This window comes from Odontomachus brunneus, unplaced genomic scaffold (genome assembly GCF_010583005.1).
Source record: "Odontomachus brunneus isolate Ranch 3 - 2012 unplaced genomic scaffold, Obru_v1 Obru_scaffold_235, whole genome shotgun sequence".
NCBI lineage: Eukaryota > Metazoa > Arthropoda > Insecta > Hymenoptera > Formicidae > Odontomachus > Odontomachus brunneus.
In genome coordinates, this window is record NW_022639685.1 from 7,215 (window position 1) to 23,061 (window position 15,847).

The following is a 15,847-nucleotide window of genomic DNA, read 5'->3' on the forward strand; positions in this document are numbered from 1 at the left end:
TACAAAAAGCTTAATAAGCTTTATTTATATTTAAAGACAATATTCTGACAATATACATCACTATAGAAATAAACCTAAACCTGGCTAACCTACACTGCTGTATTTAAATTTTTTATCTTACCGTGATGGCTAATGGTTGTACGAATGTTTCGAAGAACAAAAAACCATAAATAATTTAGTAATTTCATACTGTATTGCACTCTTTGCGCACTCTCCACCATCTCCACCGATTCACACCGCGCAAAAGAGAGTGGAGAAAAGTCACACGAGTGGTCCACGGAGTACGGTTTTCGAACGGCCATGGTCGCATGGTCAGTGTGCCCACTAGGGGTTTTCGAACGATCTGAGTGTGACAAAATACACACGGGTGATGTTTTCGAACGCACCCCTGTGTGCAGGAGCCATAAGAAATTGACCAATCATAGTTGATTATTCTTCTCACATTCGACTGTGGTTGGTCAATTTCTTAGACTTACTTCCTACTTCTTACTATTTACTTCCATTGTAGACGTCCCTTAACTTTTGATGCGTTCGCTTTGAGTGCTTTGCGCTGTGAGCGTCATTCTATCTTTTTCTCACAGGTAATGAGCGATAAAGATAGAATGACTTAAGCGCCCAAACGAACGCATTAAAAGTTAAGGCCGGTTTATAATGGCCGTAATCCGTTTCTTATGCCGGAACTGTAAAAATTGACCAATCACAGTCGATTATTTTTGTATAATTCGATTGATTGGTCAATTTTTTACGGTTCCTGCATAAGTTAACAGATTATGGCCATCATAAACCAGTCTTTACCCGAACTCGCAGCCCTGTTTGGGTACGTTCAGATTCCCTACCCGGGTGCACTCTTCTAATACTAGAAGTGCTATAGTATATGTAACATATACTATAGTATTTCTAGTAATAGAGTGCACCCGGGTAGGGAATTTGAACGCACCCTTTGAGAGTTGATAATAATGGAGTAATGGCGTAGAGACACTAAATGTAAAGGGGGTCTTAGCCAATTATTGAAGTGAAGTGAGAGTTGATAAACACAGAAAACGTGTTCTTGAACTGTTAGTTCAAAAATGTGAATATTAAATTCTACGAAAAATATTTGTGATTTTATCTTTAAATTTATACAACGCATTTTACAAATTTGTGTCACGTTTTTTTCTAACAGATCTACATATACTCAAGTTTCGTATACATTATTTAACGTTAAAATCTAATCTAACTTTATTGCGTGTTTTGTAATTTATAAAACATGAATCTCCTGCCGAAAACACATGAAGAATTCAGTCATGCAGAATACTGGAACACGTTTTTCAAAAAACGTGGTAAAAAAGCTTTTGAATGGTACAAAAATATATATTATTCTGCTATTGTTAATAAAATTTAAAACAATTTTTGGGATAGTTACATGTGTAGTGCTAATTGGTTCTTCTTGAATTTAGGTACGGTGAATATCCAGAATTGTGTGAGATATTTTTAAAGTATATCAAGATCAAAGATGACATTTTAATTGTTGGTTGTGGAAATTCTACCCTAAGTATGTCACTGTACGATGTTGGATACAGGTATATAATTTTTCTTGTTTATATCCTTTGCTTATAGTCACAATTATTGATTATAAAAATATTAATCAACAGATTATTAACAATTACAATGTTGTTCTATCCTTCTAGAAATATCATTAATATCGATATATCACACATTGTCATTAAACAAATGCAAGATATTAATAATGGCACAAGATCAGACTTGTTGTATGAATACATGGATGCCACTGAAATGACATATCCTAATGAGAAATTCAGTGTAGTTCTGGACAAGGGAACACTGGATGCTTTAATGCCAGATACCAAGGAGGTCACAATATCAACAGTGGACAAATACTTTAAAGTACATCTAATTACTAATTATTATATGTATAAATGCTTTACATAATTTATACAAATATAAATACCACACATAAGATTCAATAACAGGCAAAATATGTTTCAGGAAATCACACGAGTATTGCGCAATGGTGGCAGGTACATTTGCATATCGTTGCTGCAGGAGCACATTCTTCGGAAAGTCTTGTCTTATTTCCCTACTTCAGGTTTCATGTTTCGTATATCACGATGTCACAAGGCAGAATCAAAGGCACGAATGGAAGAAGGCAGTTCAGTCCCAGTTTTTGTGATCATTGCCACGAAATTCACCAAACTACCACAGACTGTATGTTCTTAGAAAAAATTCTTAGACTCTCACGTTGCTTAGCTAATTAACTGGGTAAGCAAGTTTATCCAAATTATTTTTATAAATTATAATCTCGATAGGTTCTCGAGATGGCGTTGGTTGATGGCCCACCTGAACGATTGTCTTCCACAGACGACGTAGTCTCTGCCGTATTGTCCGCGCAACAGTCTGCCTTGGTGTGCAACAGTCTTCATAAGAGAAGCATCGCCGACGTGGGCGAGATTTCGTTGGATCTGTATCGACCAGGCGACAAGCATCCACGCTACACTGTCTACGTTCTCGATCAACCGCGTGCACGCGATGCAAAAACGTATGCAGCTTTCATAGTCCCACAAGGAAAGTACGTGTAACACTCTTTTTTTCTTTCGTTTCTCTAAGATGAATTTACGCATCGATGTCAGTCGAGTCATATATCACGAAGCTATGAATGTATAACAATTTATTATTTAACAGATGCATCCTATCGATTGCAAGAATCATTTTATGGATACATTTTTTACTTCAACGTATTTTGTAAGAATTTTTGTCATGTATTTTCTCGCCTCCCATCAATCAAAAGTTTCGCGGCGAGGAGCTAGGAGTCTTACCTGATTTATTTAAAAAAACTGATACAACTGTCTCTAGTCGGGACATTCATCTTACGTGTTCTTTTTCGGTTCGACAGGGAGATGGACTGGTTGTTTAGTACGAAAGAGGGACGACAGCAGGTTTTGAAGAGCGTACAGCGAGACAGGCTCGCGATCATCACCTTACGCAGAGAACACAAATTCGAGAGTTGGGACAGCATGAAAGCCGAGCTGGAGGATTGCGTTCGCAATCTAGCACCGGCTGGTCTATGCGGCAAAAACGATATTCCCTTCCTGGCCTTGGGATCCGACGTTGGAGTTCGAACCACTTGTTACGAAGGAAAAAGCAACATTAGCGGGCCGTTTGTTGTCGAAGAAGTGGAGAAAAGCGGTCATGAGTTCAGGCGGCTTGTATTCTTGAATAATCCGTACGTCATCCAGAGCGAAGCTAGATTAAAGGAAGGTACGTATCAATACGCAAAGAATGATTGTATCTGACAACGTGATTCTTTACAGTGAAATCCAGACGTGGCAAAAAGAAGAAGATCGCTGATCCTGGATTTTTAGCTTGTGAGCATCACGTATACATGAGTGCCGGTGTGAACGCAGTGATAGATACTAAAGAGCCGGATGAGATCATGATTATAGGACTCGGAGGTGGTGGACTTTGTATGTTTTTGCATCACTGTTTTCCCAAAGTACGTACGACATTTTTCGTTGGATTTAACACCACCACGAGCGATCAGAGACCTCCTTCTTATGCATGATAAATTGAAACCTTCATTTTTTCAGTTAAAAATTACCGCGATTGAAATCGACAATGCGATGTTGAAAGTGGCCACTGAGTATTTCAACCTTACTCTCGACGACAGGATGAAAGTGGAGATCGCGGATGGAATCCAGTTTATCAAAGACGCCGCGACATGTGAGAAAAAGTACAAAGCTATACTCTTCGACATCGACAGTAAAGATACCACAATTGGAATGAGTTGTCCACCCAAGCAGTTTCTGGAGATGTCAGTGCTGAAAGCCGTCGCAGCCTGCTTGACGGAAAATGGTATTTTCATCTTGAATCTAGTCAGTAGAGACAAGAGCTTAAAACAGAAAGCGAAGGACGATTTGAAGTCGGTGTTCCAATCTATCGCTTGTTACGCTATTCACGACGAAGTAAACGAAATTGTCATGTGCTTCGTGGAAAAAAATGACTCAAAAGAATGGAGGAATATATTGAAACACGCCGTTATCGGCTTGAACGAGCAAGCGGCTGCGAGAAAATTGACCTCCTTCGGAGAAGCATCCGACTTCTCCTCGCTTTTAAAAAGTCTGTCTATGGAGTCTTGATCGTTATGTACAAACTCGTTTCTTGTAATAAATAATTAAAATAATTAAAATTATAAATGTAATATTTTGTGCCTTAACGTATACACTCGACCAACGTATTATTGCAACTCATTGAGAAATTATATATCTTTCACTTAAATAGAATAAAAATTTTGAATAAGAGTAAAAAAAAAAGTTAGCTATATACATATATAGTTAGGTTAAAGAAGGAAACCATATATAGAAATCGTGTATATATATATATACATATATATGGTGTATATTATATGATGAGTCTTTTGGCAACTTTATTTTTTCATCAATTCATTATATGCGCAACGTGCATTACTTTCATATATTTACAAACGTAAATGTAATTACAAGCGATGGTTAAAATTCAGGCGCATAAGTAACAATCGTTACAATAATTGACTAAACATTCAACAATAGGCGCAAACAATCTTAAGTATACTCTCTTTCTCCAGCCACACACATACTTTTATAATTCTCTCTTATACTCATTCTAATATAAAATTTCGATGATTATCCGAAGATACTCATTCGAATATCCATTCAAATATATTGTAGTTTTATCTCGAAACTGCAAGGGAGGGAGAACATTCGTCTATAGCAAAAGAAAAATAAATATTTATAAACATACAAGTAAAAAAATTAACAATTTTCACTCTATAACATAGATACATACAACTTAATAAATAAAAAAAAAATAATATGACGTAAACAAATGGGATTTGAGCGAATGAATATTCATTATCTATTATTATTATTTAATATCAAGACCTTACTTTCACGGGGTTAAAATGTATAAACGAATGACGAATAACGATATTGAATGTACAATATATAAATATATGTGTGTGTGATAGTGCGAATAAACATTATGAAATATAACACATATATATATTTAAAATATGTTGTTCGATATTCGTTAATACATTTTGCTCAACATTGGCTAATATTCAACATATCCTAATGTTCATAATGGCAACGATTCGTAATGGAATACGACTCTCCTTGTTGCGGATTCTTAAAAACATAGAAAAATTAGAGGGAGCAAAGATCTTTAATAAATAAGTGTGCCTATTTAATGAATATGCTTCCTTTGTATCGCTAAAATAATGTCCTCGTTTCATCGTGATGTTGCAGTTCCATTATGACAACGGCATCTAATATTCGCGAACAGCTCCACATGGAATAATGTTTTATGCATGTATAATTAGGGATATTATCGTGTCTCGCGATACTGATCATCACTTCACTTGCTCTACGATATATTTACAGTTTCCTGTACATATCTATTTAAAGAAATCCGTTCGAACATGCGTGATATTTAATTTCTAATCACTCGAATACTCATAAAGACTAAAATATCGCATATTCGCCCCGGATTACTTTCTACAAAAAATTAAATTTATGATACAAACAACATTGTGTCTTGCGGTTACAGACTAGCAGAAGTCGTACGAAAATAACGTAGCTCGTTTACCTCGATCGCTTTGCGACATTATTATATTCGAATTATGAGAGAGAAATTTCCTTCGTGTGTACGAATGCACGATATTTGATTACATATTTGATCCTAGATTCTATCAGATCAATAATTTTATTAATCTTAACATAAAAACGAACGTATTCAATATTTTAGATTATCCTAAAACATTACACTTGATTTGCATGTCTTCTTTTTTATGAAAAATTAATATTAAATTTAATAGTATGTTCTCTTATAAATATTATTCTAATAAGAGAGTGTACATTTCTCTCTGTTAACAAATTACAAATAAATAATATCATTTATAATTAAATTACGAGGTTTATTCTTTTAAATTAGAGAAAGAATAAATATTGTTGCTAAATGTAAGAATGAATTTGGCAAATGAGCTTCGTTTTTTCGTTAATTGTGATCTGCATCGCTCCACAAAAGCTATACAAAAATCACTTCGTTAGGATTATGATCAATGGCAATGACGATTCCACTTGAAAGCATGGTAATTCTGATAAAATTTAGTACTCATCACATTACGTATAAATAATCACTAGTTTAACGATATGCGCGTAACAATGACTTAAAGCCTAGAAAATATATTTACGAGATGCTCGAAAAAAAGCTCGAGCTATATTTAAGCATATGTGATATATATATATACATATATCATATGCATACATCTTCAACTATTATATATAGTCTTTAAATGCACGTTAAGTAATAGGACACGTCTTCTATCAAAGTTTAAGTCATTCTGAATGTTTACTCCTCCTTTTCATTTTCTGCTTCCTCGTCCGTACTCTGTATCCTTTTACTTTTCTCTTCTCCGTAATTCTCCCTATTCATTTCCGTTTTGCTGTATGTAGCAAATTTCAGGAGGGTTTATCACAGCGCATTCTTTTATCAAATACAAAATGCTGGCACGATCGTTGTTAATCTTCGGAATATCTTCGCGGCAAATGTTCAGTATAGTTATTACATCGAAAAAGGAAACATTTCGATGGTGCGATAATCAAAAGTCCACGTTGAGAAAAAGCTTGAAAAAATAAAACGCTACGGTTATTTGCTCCACGAAAGTGAAGGAAAACAAAGATATTTAAACATTTCATCAAGTTCTCTCGTACGTTCCGCCAAAGAAATAGATAACGAAAAACGTTGTCTTTTTTACAATCAAAATACATTTTGGCAAAAGAAAGCTACTGTTACTTAGGCATGTGTACAACATAATTGTTTGTTGCAGCCAAACTGAGACCACGACGATTTAACGTTACGTTACATGTTGAAAACAGCGAGTAATTTATTCATTAGGCATACTAAATTTATCTAATTCTTGTTGCCGAACCTTCGATTTCTTTTATAAATATTGACTTAGATCTAAGGCGTACTCCGTAAAACATGATACTTGCACACTTCGTATAGATCGAGGGATTAGCATGAAGACAAGCAAGGTACAAACCAAGATTTTAAGATTCTTGATCTTACTGTTGCGCAACTCTGGATTTATGTCAGAAGCGAGAAAACATATAGCAAAAATTTCTGTGTGCTATTTTCAAATAAAAAAATTATCTGTATGAAAGAACACTTGTGATTGCTTGAGCATACTTGTAGAATTTTCCGAAAACTGCCTATTTCCCTTGACAGTCACTAAATAGCCTTAAAATCAACGTGGCAAAATTATTAGGAAAAAGATATTTTTCAAAGCATTTTACAAATATGCTCATGTGATCTCAAATATTCTTTTATACAAATATTTTATTATTTGAAAATGGCATGCAAGAATTTTTGTCACGCGTGTTTTCGCATCTGACGTTATTCCAGAGTTTCATAGCAATGGGACCAGACGCTTTGAACCAAATATTATACACGCAAGTACATACATAGTATGTCAATATGTAAAACACACTTCATTGGAAGTTTGATGTGTTCTTTGTAAAGTACCATGCCAACACTCCGAATATTAGAAATTGAAGTAGTAATTACGAATTCAGAAACGATTCTTCAAGCACATGAAATCGGATTTTAATTATTCACTCTTCCCGCACACGGAAGACGGGAGGAGGAAACTTCTTTTCGCATGGTCGATTCCTTCGCGCTACATAATTTACGATAATTAAATAAAATTAGTTAACTAAACGTTTCTTCTACCCTCTCTCTCTCTCTCTCTCTCTCTCTCTCTCTCTCTCTTGCATCATAATTATTGCTACAATGTAAAGACCGTAAGAATGTCGAGTGAATCGGATGCTACTAGCGAAGGAATCGAAGCACTCTGTAGAGGTCTTTCTAGATTTGCATATTCGCATCCGCTACCGACGATGGATTCAATTAGCTACTAAAGTCGCGAATGGATCGTACTTGGACTATACTGTATAATGGGTTTGACTACAACAGCTACTACTGATGTTCTAAGACTTCACTCACGACATCTCACTCATTCATTCTCTCTCTCCCTCTCTTTCTCTTTGGCGATGGTTAATAGGTAAAAATTAGATAATCCGGATGACCTAAAAAAACGTAGAAACGTTCTTTAGATCATTGTAGTCACTACTGTTGCGTTGAACAAGATTGATATCTCTCTCTCTTACAATTTTATATACATATAACATACACTCTACACATAAATTAGTCTACATTTTTATAAATAATCTTGTTCTTCGCAACAGTGGTATAATCTCCTAAACCGTAATTTCACGCTTATAATTAACACATCGTAGTACTCTCCGTGGCAAAATCTGCATTTCATTCATACGTCAAACCGATATCACGGGTGGTATTTTTGTTAATGACAAGTGAAACGTAGTTGTGATAACGACACATTTCATCATACACGCGCATTGTCGTAAATATCGCTGTGCGACACTTATAAGAATTTTCGCAGTCTTAGTTTGCATTCACTATCATATTGTCCTTTCCATTACCAAGGACTAATCTATCTCTCCTTTTCTACGCATGGAACTGTGTGTATGAGACTAATTAACATCTACAGATCTGCACGATACTATTGAAATATCAAGAATGAACACTGGGAAGAGAGAGGAACATATCGGCTATGAGAAGCACAATATCATTTCTAATCTTCTACATAATGATAGACATGACCGGATTGGTTTCCCAAACTTGATGGCCGCGCGAATTAGCTTCTGTCTTGATTTACAGCATTTGGCATTTTTGTGTAAATGATTTTCAGTTGGCAATACAGGAAAACAAAAACGGATCCCAAGACAAATGCAATTTTTCTGCAAAATAACAGTTCCATCTTCTTCAAATTACACGTTGCCTTCGATCTTACATCGTAACTGCGGTTCATGAGAAGTTCTTATCAGCTCCATTCGTCCGCTTTTGATTTCACCGAGCGCGAGTATTGCGCCTACGTTTATTCCCCCGACTTTTCTTCGGCTTACCGCTTTGTGCTTGACCTTCTAACTCCGAGAGTTTCCTGCTAAAATCGATTACTTCAACTCATCGTGCGACAATAAGTAAGGTTTAATCTCGCAGTCTACATGGCGATTGATTCGACGTGAATATTAGTGGTCCAGTTCAGCCTGTATCTTTGGCGAGTCTACTTCAATCAGAAAAACTTTCTCACCATTTTCCTCAGGCCGGTGCTTTTCTTCTCTTTCTTATTAGATGTGCGTGTCGCGCTGCTGCTCCTTGACTCGTCGCTCTCCTCTATCAAGCCGCGTGCGGCACTGCCGTTCGCGCTGTCGTTGGTCCGCAGCAACGGGCCCGTTGGTGTGGATGGGATAGATATGCTGTTCGAATGTTCCGAGTCTTGGTTCCAATCCCACTTTTCGCTGTTCGATAAAAGTCTCCGTTTACTTCTTGTACCCAAGGCAGTCTTCATGAAAGAGGGTGAACTCAGCTTGGCGTTCTTGAGGATACCGCTGGTCCTGAACGAGCTGTTTTTCAACACATCAATCCTTCGCTCGCTCGTGACCGACCCTTCGAGGGACTGATCTACAGCCCCTGACGATGAATTCGATTCGCTGAGCTCATCGGCATGATGACTGAGATCAGAACTTCCGTTACGGTGCGGCTCTATCCTAAGACGCACAGGCTGTGTGGTCCGTTCTATTCTCTCAGTTTGATCGTCGAGCCAACCGCTGATGATCTCAGGCGCGGATTCTGGCCTTCTGCCAGACGTATCGTGCGATTCCTTGGAGCATGGAGAATCAATGGAAGACGCTCTTCTCGACGGTAACGTCGTACCACCAGGAATCGCGTTTAATACGCTCTTGTGGCGAATCGCTTCCGGCCTCGCGTCAACATTAGCAGCTATTCTAGTTCCGCCGGCGACTGTCTCCTTCTTGCGTTTCTTTTTACGCTCTTTCTTCGTCTCATGGCATCGTTCGTTGATCATCAGCTCATGATACGTGTTGATGTGGGAAGCAATTTCGCTAGACCGTCGCTTCTTTGTCTTCTTCGCCGCGTCGTGAGAACCGAAATTTTCCGCGCTCTTACGTCGTGTGCCTTCCGTCTTCGCGTCTTTCAGTTGGATTCTTTCCTCCTCCTCGAAATCACTTGTTCTACGACAATAAGAGAGAAACAGAGTAATGACCACGACCTCGAACCATATGAGCAAAGCGTGTTGGCCGATCGCCGTTATCCGACTCTGCCAGCTGTTTTGGTCGTAAAGGAGGGTTTGAACCGACTTCGAGAGTACAGCGATTTCCTCCCTCAAAATGGCGATCTCCTCCACTCTCTTCGCCTCGCGTTCCTCACCCTTTCGGGACTCCTCGCTCATCGCGGACACCGCGCGCTCGAACGAGCGCTGCATTTCTTCGACTTGTTTTTTGTAACGACGACTCAATTCTTCTAGGTATTGCCCGCTGAGCGACATGTTTCTTTCTAAAGCCTGAAAGAAATCATAGCCAATGTTACTAAAACATTAATTATAAAAGAATATTTATAATTAAAAGTTAACAAATTTTCTTTATTTTCTAGAAGAAAATAGATTCATTTAAAACATTCCTTGAACAGTACTTTTGGCAGAAAGAAAGAAACTTTTCTTTAAACGTTCTTCACCTTTATTCTATTGGACAATCTGAGAAAAACGGACTCTTTTTGAGGTGCCGTGTTCGCTGTGGGTTGAGTAATTGACGATGCGCTGGATGCTCCGTTCTGTATGTTAGCCGTGTCGCCTTCAAAGTCCTTCAAATCGGAAAACAATGTATCCAACGTGAGATGATCCTGTGACGACAATTTAACTTCTTGCTCACTCAAATCCTTCGTCTGTTTCCCGTCTTGCTCGGCACTCTCCGATTTCTCCATTTTAACTTGCACACCCATCTCGGCGCTCTCCATATCAAGTATGAAGGAGTCGCCGGCGGTTTCTTGACTGTCGATATTCACGGGCGAAACGTTGGTCACGGTCTGCGACACCATCTCGACAGAAGTACCCGTGATTGGTGGCAGGTCCTCGGCAATCTTTAAAGTCGGTGTCGGTAAGTTCAATGACGGGGCAACAGTCGTCAGCGACTCTGCCTGCAACGTCTCTTCCGTGGGTTCCTTGCTAGGTTCCAGGATCGGCATGGACGATTCCTTACGCAAGTCCTCCTTGCTGAGCGTTTTTGTGGGCTTGATCTGCGAAGCCAAGCTCTCCGTACTGGTGGAAGTCTCTATGGTTGTCGTGCTGATGTTCTCGGTTTCCTCGTTGACATCTTGCGTAGCGCGCCGTCGGTTCTCCCTGGAGGGTGCAGTTTTACACACGGGAGAATTCGAATCTAGAGTGCACGTGGCGGTTACTTGATGATGCGAGACGACTTCGTTGTTCTGATCGGTGTCCTTGATGGACAAAACGTCCTCTTTGACGACATTCTCAGAAGTATTCACGGAGATCTCATAGCTCGTGTTCATCACCATCTTGCGCTCCTTCGTCGCTAGGACGTTGCACAACGCCACAATATACTCGGGCTTAAAGACGGATGCTAAAAAGTTCGTTTGGAGATCCTGCGCCAAATCAAATCGCGTCGCGTTGTCACGCTGGCTCTCTGCGAACCTTCCCTCTTCCTTCTGGCAAAACGAGTCGATTTCTATGCCGTGAAGGCCGCAAAGCTTGCTGTCTCTCAAAGTTCTGTTCACCAGATCGATCTTCAGTAAACCATCCAGCTGGCGGTCTCTGCAGCTTACCAATTGAAAAACACTGGCAAACTGCTGATCAGTGCAGTTGCCGCAGAGAATCGTGTACCTGGGTGTCATGCAACTCGTATACGAGTTGTCTAGGATGTTATCTCCGTCGATGCTATGCTGAATCTCCGTGATGTTGTTCCCGGTAAGATCACTGGACTTGACCAGAACCTCCGCGGCCTTCTTCACGATACTCAGCACGGCATCTCGCGCGCTGCCAAAAAGATTTCTTGACGGATCGCCGTCCTCGCTATCCAACGGCTCCTCTTCGTCGCTGTCTTCGTCGTCGTCCTCGTTTGTGTTTGCTTCTTGCAGAATCTGATCTTCCGTCTCGGTTTCCAACACTTCGAACTCGCTGGTACCGTAAGCGCGAAACAACGAGACGGGACAGAAGTGCTCGGATCCATAATGCGATTGCAGCTCAACTTTGATGAATTTACCGAAGAAATGAGGATGTAGCGCGAAGCTCTGAACATCCTTCACATCCTTAGCCGTGAACTGACCGACCGGACTCCAGTCTCTGGTGGGAAAGCGGTCGCTCACATAAACGGAGAAGTCCTTCGGCGACGAGCTGAAGAGCTCAAAGTTCGCCAGTTCGATCTTTTTCGCCTGGATCGCCTCGCAGAGCTCGACCACGAACCAAACGCGCGACGTACATGCGTTCAGCATATATTCGTCTCTGGTGGACACCAGAACGTTTTTGGCACCACTGGCTTCAGGATTCACCGCCACGATCTTGGCACCGCAGTCGGGCGAGGCGTAGTTCTTGGAACGTACTTTCATGCCGCTCACACTTCGTCCTGGGCCACCTGGTGTCTGCACGGAGGCATTTGGATGAGCTGTAAAACATATTGGCTACTGTAGACCAAATTGTCTGTACAACAATCTTCGATTTCTACATAAAATCCCTTTAACAAAGTTTATTTATTAAGAATCTGGTATAGAAAATGATTAACAATGATGTCTATATATCAGTTGATATTAATTAAATCTTCCTCAGTTTAATAATTCACTTGAATAAATATGTTTCAATTCAACTAATTACATTCATTAAGATCAATCATCAGTTGAACGGTCTTTGATTGAATTTGTTGAAATAAATTGTCAATTAAACGGTCTCCAGTTGAATTGACTCACATTAATCGTTTTAAAGACACAATAATTGATGAGAAAAGTGATTAATTATTTACCCTGCTCTGTATTACATGTATATGATGTCTATTAAAAATCGAATTATACTTTTTGATCTTAATGCGTAAATTTCATTTCTTGAGGATTTCCATGGAAAAAAATTCGGTCTGAATATAAGAGAATTCGACTTGGATCATCTATAAAAATATCAAAATGATATCTTTGATACGAATGATTTCATAAATATCCTAGTTAGACACGAGGACGCTCACTCTTCTTCTTTTCTGCCTCTTCCAAACGCTTCTGTGCCCATTCGCTGAAGGAAGGTATATCCTCATGCGGATCGGTAGGACCTGAGGAAACGAGGCCGTCCAGTATAACTGCTGCGGTCTCGTCCCTGCTACCGCCGACCAATTGCGCCCGGGCTGCCGTGTCGTTCAATTCTGACGCCGTGGTGAACGTGTCGTCAACCCTGGGCATCTCATCGGACATGACATGGCCGACCTCATCTTCTACCCTCAGTTCCAAGTCGTTCACGTTGATCTTTTGCTCAGCTCTGACGATCACCACGACTTCCGGCGTCTCCTCGGAGATCTTTTTCAGGAGGAGTACCTCGTCCTGCTCGACATCGGTGATGTTTGGCGACTCCGTCGTGTCGTCGACGGTTGGTGGCGGTGGGATCTGCGTCGTAGGTAATGTCTCCTTCAGCTCAGGCTGCCCGACACCGCCGCTCAGCAGAGAAGAGTTCTTCGTGGATGACCTCGAAGACAACTCCCGGTTGATCTTTGGCTCAGCCAAGCTCTGCAACTCCGCCGCTGCAGTGTCCACCAGCGTCAGCACCACCGCCTGCCCGGTCTCGGAGATTCTATGAACAGAGAGGATCGCGTTGTCTCGTTATTGGCGATGCTCACGCCGCAAATCGTACACTCTGCCGTGCAGCGTGACGTATCTTTGCAAAGATGGCATTTCACTGCGCATCTCGACTGGTTCCGTTTAGTAATCTTATGGAACGAGTTCCGCTGCATTTCAACTAGCCCGCGTGGCGTGCATAATAGCGAGTAACAGACTGTAACACTCTCCTGAATAACGAAACGAAAGGATATTTTCCGATGCATCGAATTTTTCGCTATTACAAAATGGCAATGCGTAATTTAATATCGTATACATTTAACGTATGATGCATGCTAATGAGGACTGAATGAATCGAGAGGAATCTATACACGTACGATAGAATCTTCGATTGCAGTCCTCAGTGGAACGTATCGTACTCGCGAATATGCGAAATATATAACTGCTGTAGTAATCACTATCCCACGTTAACGAAATCACTTTCAATTAGAATATATTACGCATCAATTAACAAATCGATCGATACTCTAATCAAAATAACAGTTCATATTAACAGACACGGGTACACATACATTTCTGCATAAATACATTTAGATTCCCACATGAAGATCTGTCTCCGCGGATCGTTTTGAACCGAGAAATATGTTAAATCACTCCTCAGTAATGTATCTTTTGAAACAAACTTCTCCCGTTCAATCGAGCACGAACTACCGAAACTCTTTAAAGATCTCAGTCTCCTGAAGACGCATTCTAGCCGCGAAAGAAAAAAAAGAATTTATATTCGTCTAAGAGGCGAGCGATGATCGTTGAGCGCGCGCCAACATTTCGAAGGGATTCCGTGCCGAGGTCTAACGCAAGGAGACGATCTTGATACAACGTTTTCCTCTCACCGATGATAGAGGCATGTGGGAATACACCATAAGGCGGCCAGTACTGTCAAGTAGAGGGCGGCCGCTCGAAGAAGATGTCTGGGCTGCCCGGCGGAATTGTCGACCCAGTGCAGAGGACATCCACCGTTGTTGTTCTTGACGATACCTTTGGCCATGACCTTAGGCTGAAGCACGCACGACGGTCACGACTTCGGCGTTGCCTTGCCTCGTCTCGTCGCGACTCCTCGTTGTTGTTCCCACTTGTTCACCATTTTCCTATTCCTCCACCTTCGTGCGTGCTCGCGCACAAAAAGCGTTCACTTTTCGCGATAGTTTTTTATGCCGGGAGAAGAAACTTCGCGCATATCACCACTCGTTGCATTACGAGCCGTCGTCGTCGCCGTCGAACCGATTTCTATTTCACTAAACAGTCGTAATCGAAGAGCTGAGACACGCCGCGCGTATATACACACAGAAAAATACTATTCTATTGCTAAGACAAGTGATCGCTCAGTTTACTTTCCTCCTCTTAAGTAATGATTATCTTCAACAAACAAAGAATATTCTCTTTGGTAATACTCTTAAAATATATATAGAAAAAAAGAAAATTCTTGTTTTGAAAATACCTTTATTTTTAACATGTAAATTTTTAAGTGAGATTACATAGCGCGCGGTTGAACGAAGATACGTTACTCGATATATATTTTATATGTAAAATTTGAGAAAAACTCATAAAGAGTTTGCTCTCTTTACAAGAATATTATGAAACTTCTACGAAGAAAAAGTTTGCTCGACTTTGCGTAGTAAGCAAACCGAATTTTCAATTTAATATTTTTTATTGTAATTGTAAACCTAATAGAGGATTTAGAATGTATTTCGAATAAATTTGACGCTTGTGATAAACTTGTTATAGATTTGCGGATACATAAACTTATGAGGTACCATACGGATAAATGTTTCTTACTTCTATTCATGTTCATTTCAAATGTTTCTACTTCAAACAAGTAATATTTACTTGAATGCAATATGTATTTTTCTGTGTCACCTTGTACGTGTCACCTTGTCTTCGCGAAAACCGTGTGTAGCGATCTGTCGCGTCCTGTGGCAGGACTGAATCTAGCGACGCATAAATTCTTTATCGCGGAGTCAACACAAAGTGTCACCGGACCGCGCCAAATGCGAAATCTAAAATACCGATACCGGTGTAGAGTAACGAGAGTGATTCTCTTTCTCTTTCTCTCTTCCCCCCCCCCCCC

The 15,847-nt window shown here is 40.0% G+C and overlaps 2 protein-coding genes across 9 annotated transcripts in view; one reads left to right on the forward strand and one right to left on the reverse strand.

Moving 5' to 3' along the window:
* The first annotated feature begins 1,246 nt into the window (after nt 1-1,246).
* On the forward strand, nt 1,247-4,195 carry LOC116852573 (eEF1A lysine and N-terminal methyltransferase homolog). The gene is made up of 8 exons (XM_032833074.1): nt 1,247-1,338; nt 1,437-1,559; nt 1,668-1,884; nt 1,987-2,205; nt 2,307-2,566; nt 2,891-3,255; nt 3,309-3,490; nt 3,585-4,195. Exons 1-8 carry the CDS (start codon nt 1,247-1,249, stop codon nt 4,131-4,133), a joined length of 2,007 nt encoding a protein of 668 aa, XP_032688965.1. The 3' UTR covers nt 4,134-4,195.
* Nucleotides 4,196-4,384: 189 nt separating this feature from the next.
* LOC116852572 (SUN domain-containing ossification factor) overlaps nt 4,385-15,847 on the reverse strand; it is a 67,031-nt gene continuing 55,568 nt past the window's right edge. For 4 of the 8 annotated variants that reach the window (XM_032833072.1, XM_032833070.1, XM_032833069.1 and 1 more), the window contains 5 exons: nt 14,613-15,014; nt 13,146-13,738; nt 10,642-12,581; nt 9,203-10,471; nt 4,385-9,055 (listed from right to left, as the gene is read on the reverse strand). In XM_032833072.1, coding sequence (XP_032688963.1) covers nt 9,014-9,055; nt 9,203-10,471; nt 10,642-12,581; nt 13,146-13,738; nt 14,613-14,767 — 3,999 coding nt within the window. In that variant the 5' untranslated portion in view covers nt 14,768-15,014 and the 3' untranslated portion in view covers nt 4,385-9,013. Of the gene's footprint in view, nt 10,472-10,641; nt 12,582-13,145; nt 13,739-14,612; nt 15,015-15,636; nt 15,829-15,847 lie in introns of those variants that run through there. The other 4 variants (XM_032833067.1, XM_032833065.1, XM_032833071.1 and 1 more) reach the window with 3 other exon arrangements.

Excerpts from the sequence above, each read along its gene's own strand:
- LOC116852573 (XM_032833074.1), top strand. The coding sequence starts at position 1,247 with ATGAATCTCCTGCCGAAAACACATGAAGAATTCAGTCATGCAGAATAC. Across the intron at positions 1,339-1,436 it reads GGTAAAAAAGCTTTTGAATG|GTACGGTGAATATCCAGAAT; the intron begins GTACAAAAATAT and ends TCTTGAATTTAG. Across the intron at positions 3,256-3,308 it reads CGAAGCTAGATTAAAGGAAG|TGAAATCCAGACGTGGCAAA; the intron begins GTACGTATCAAT and ends GATTCTTTACAG.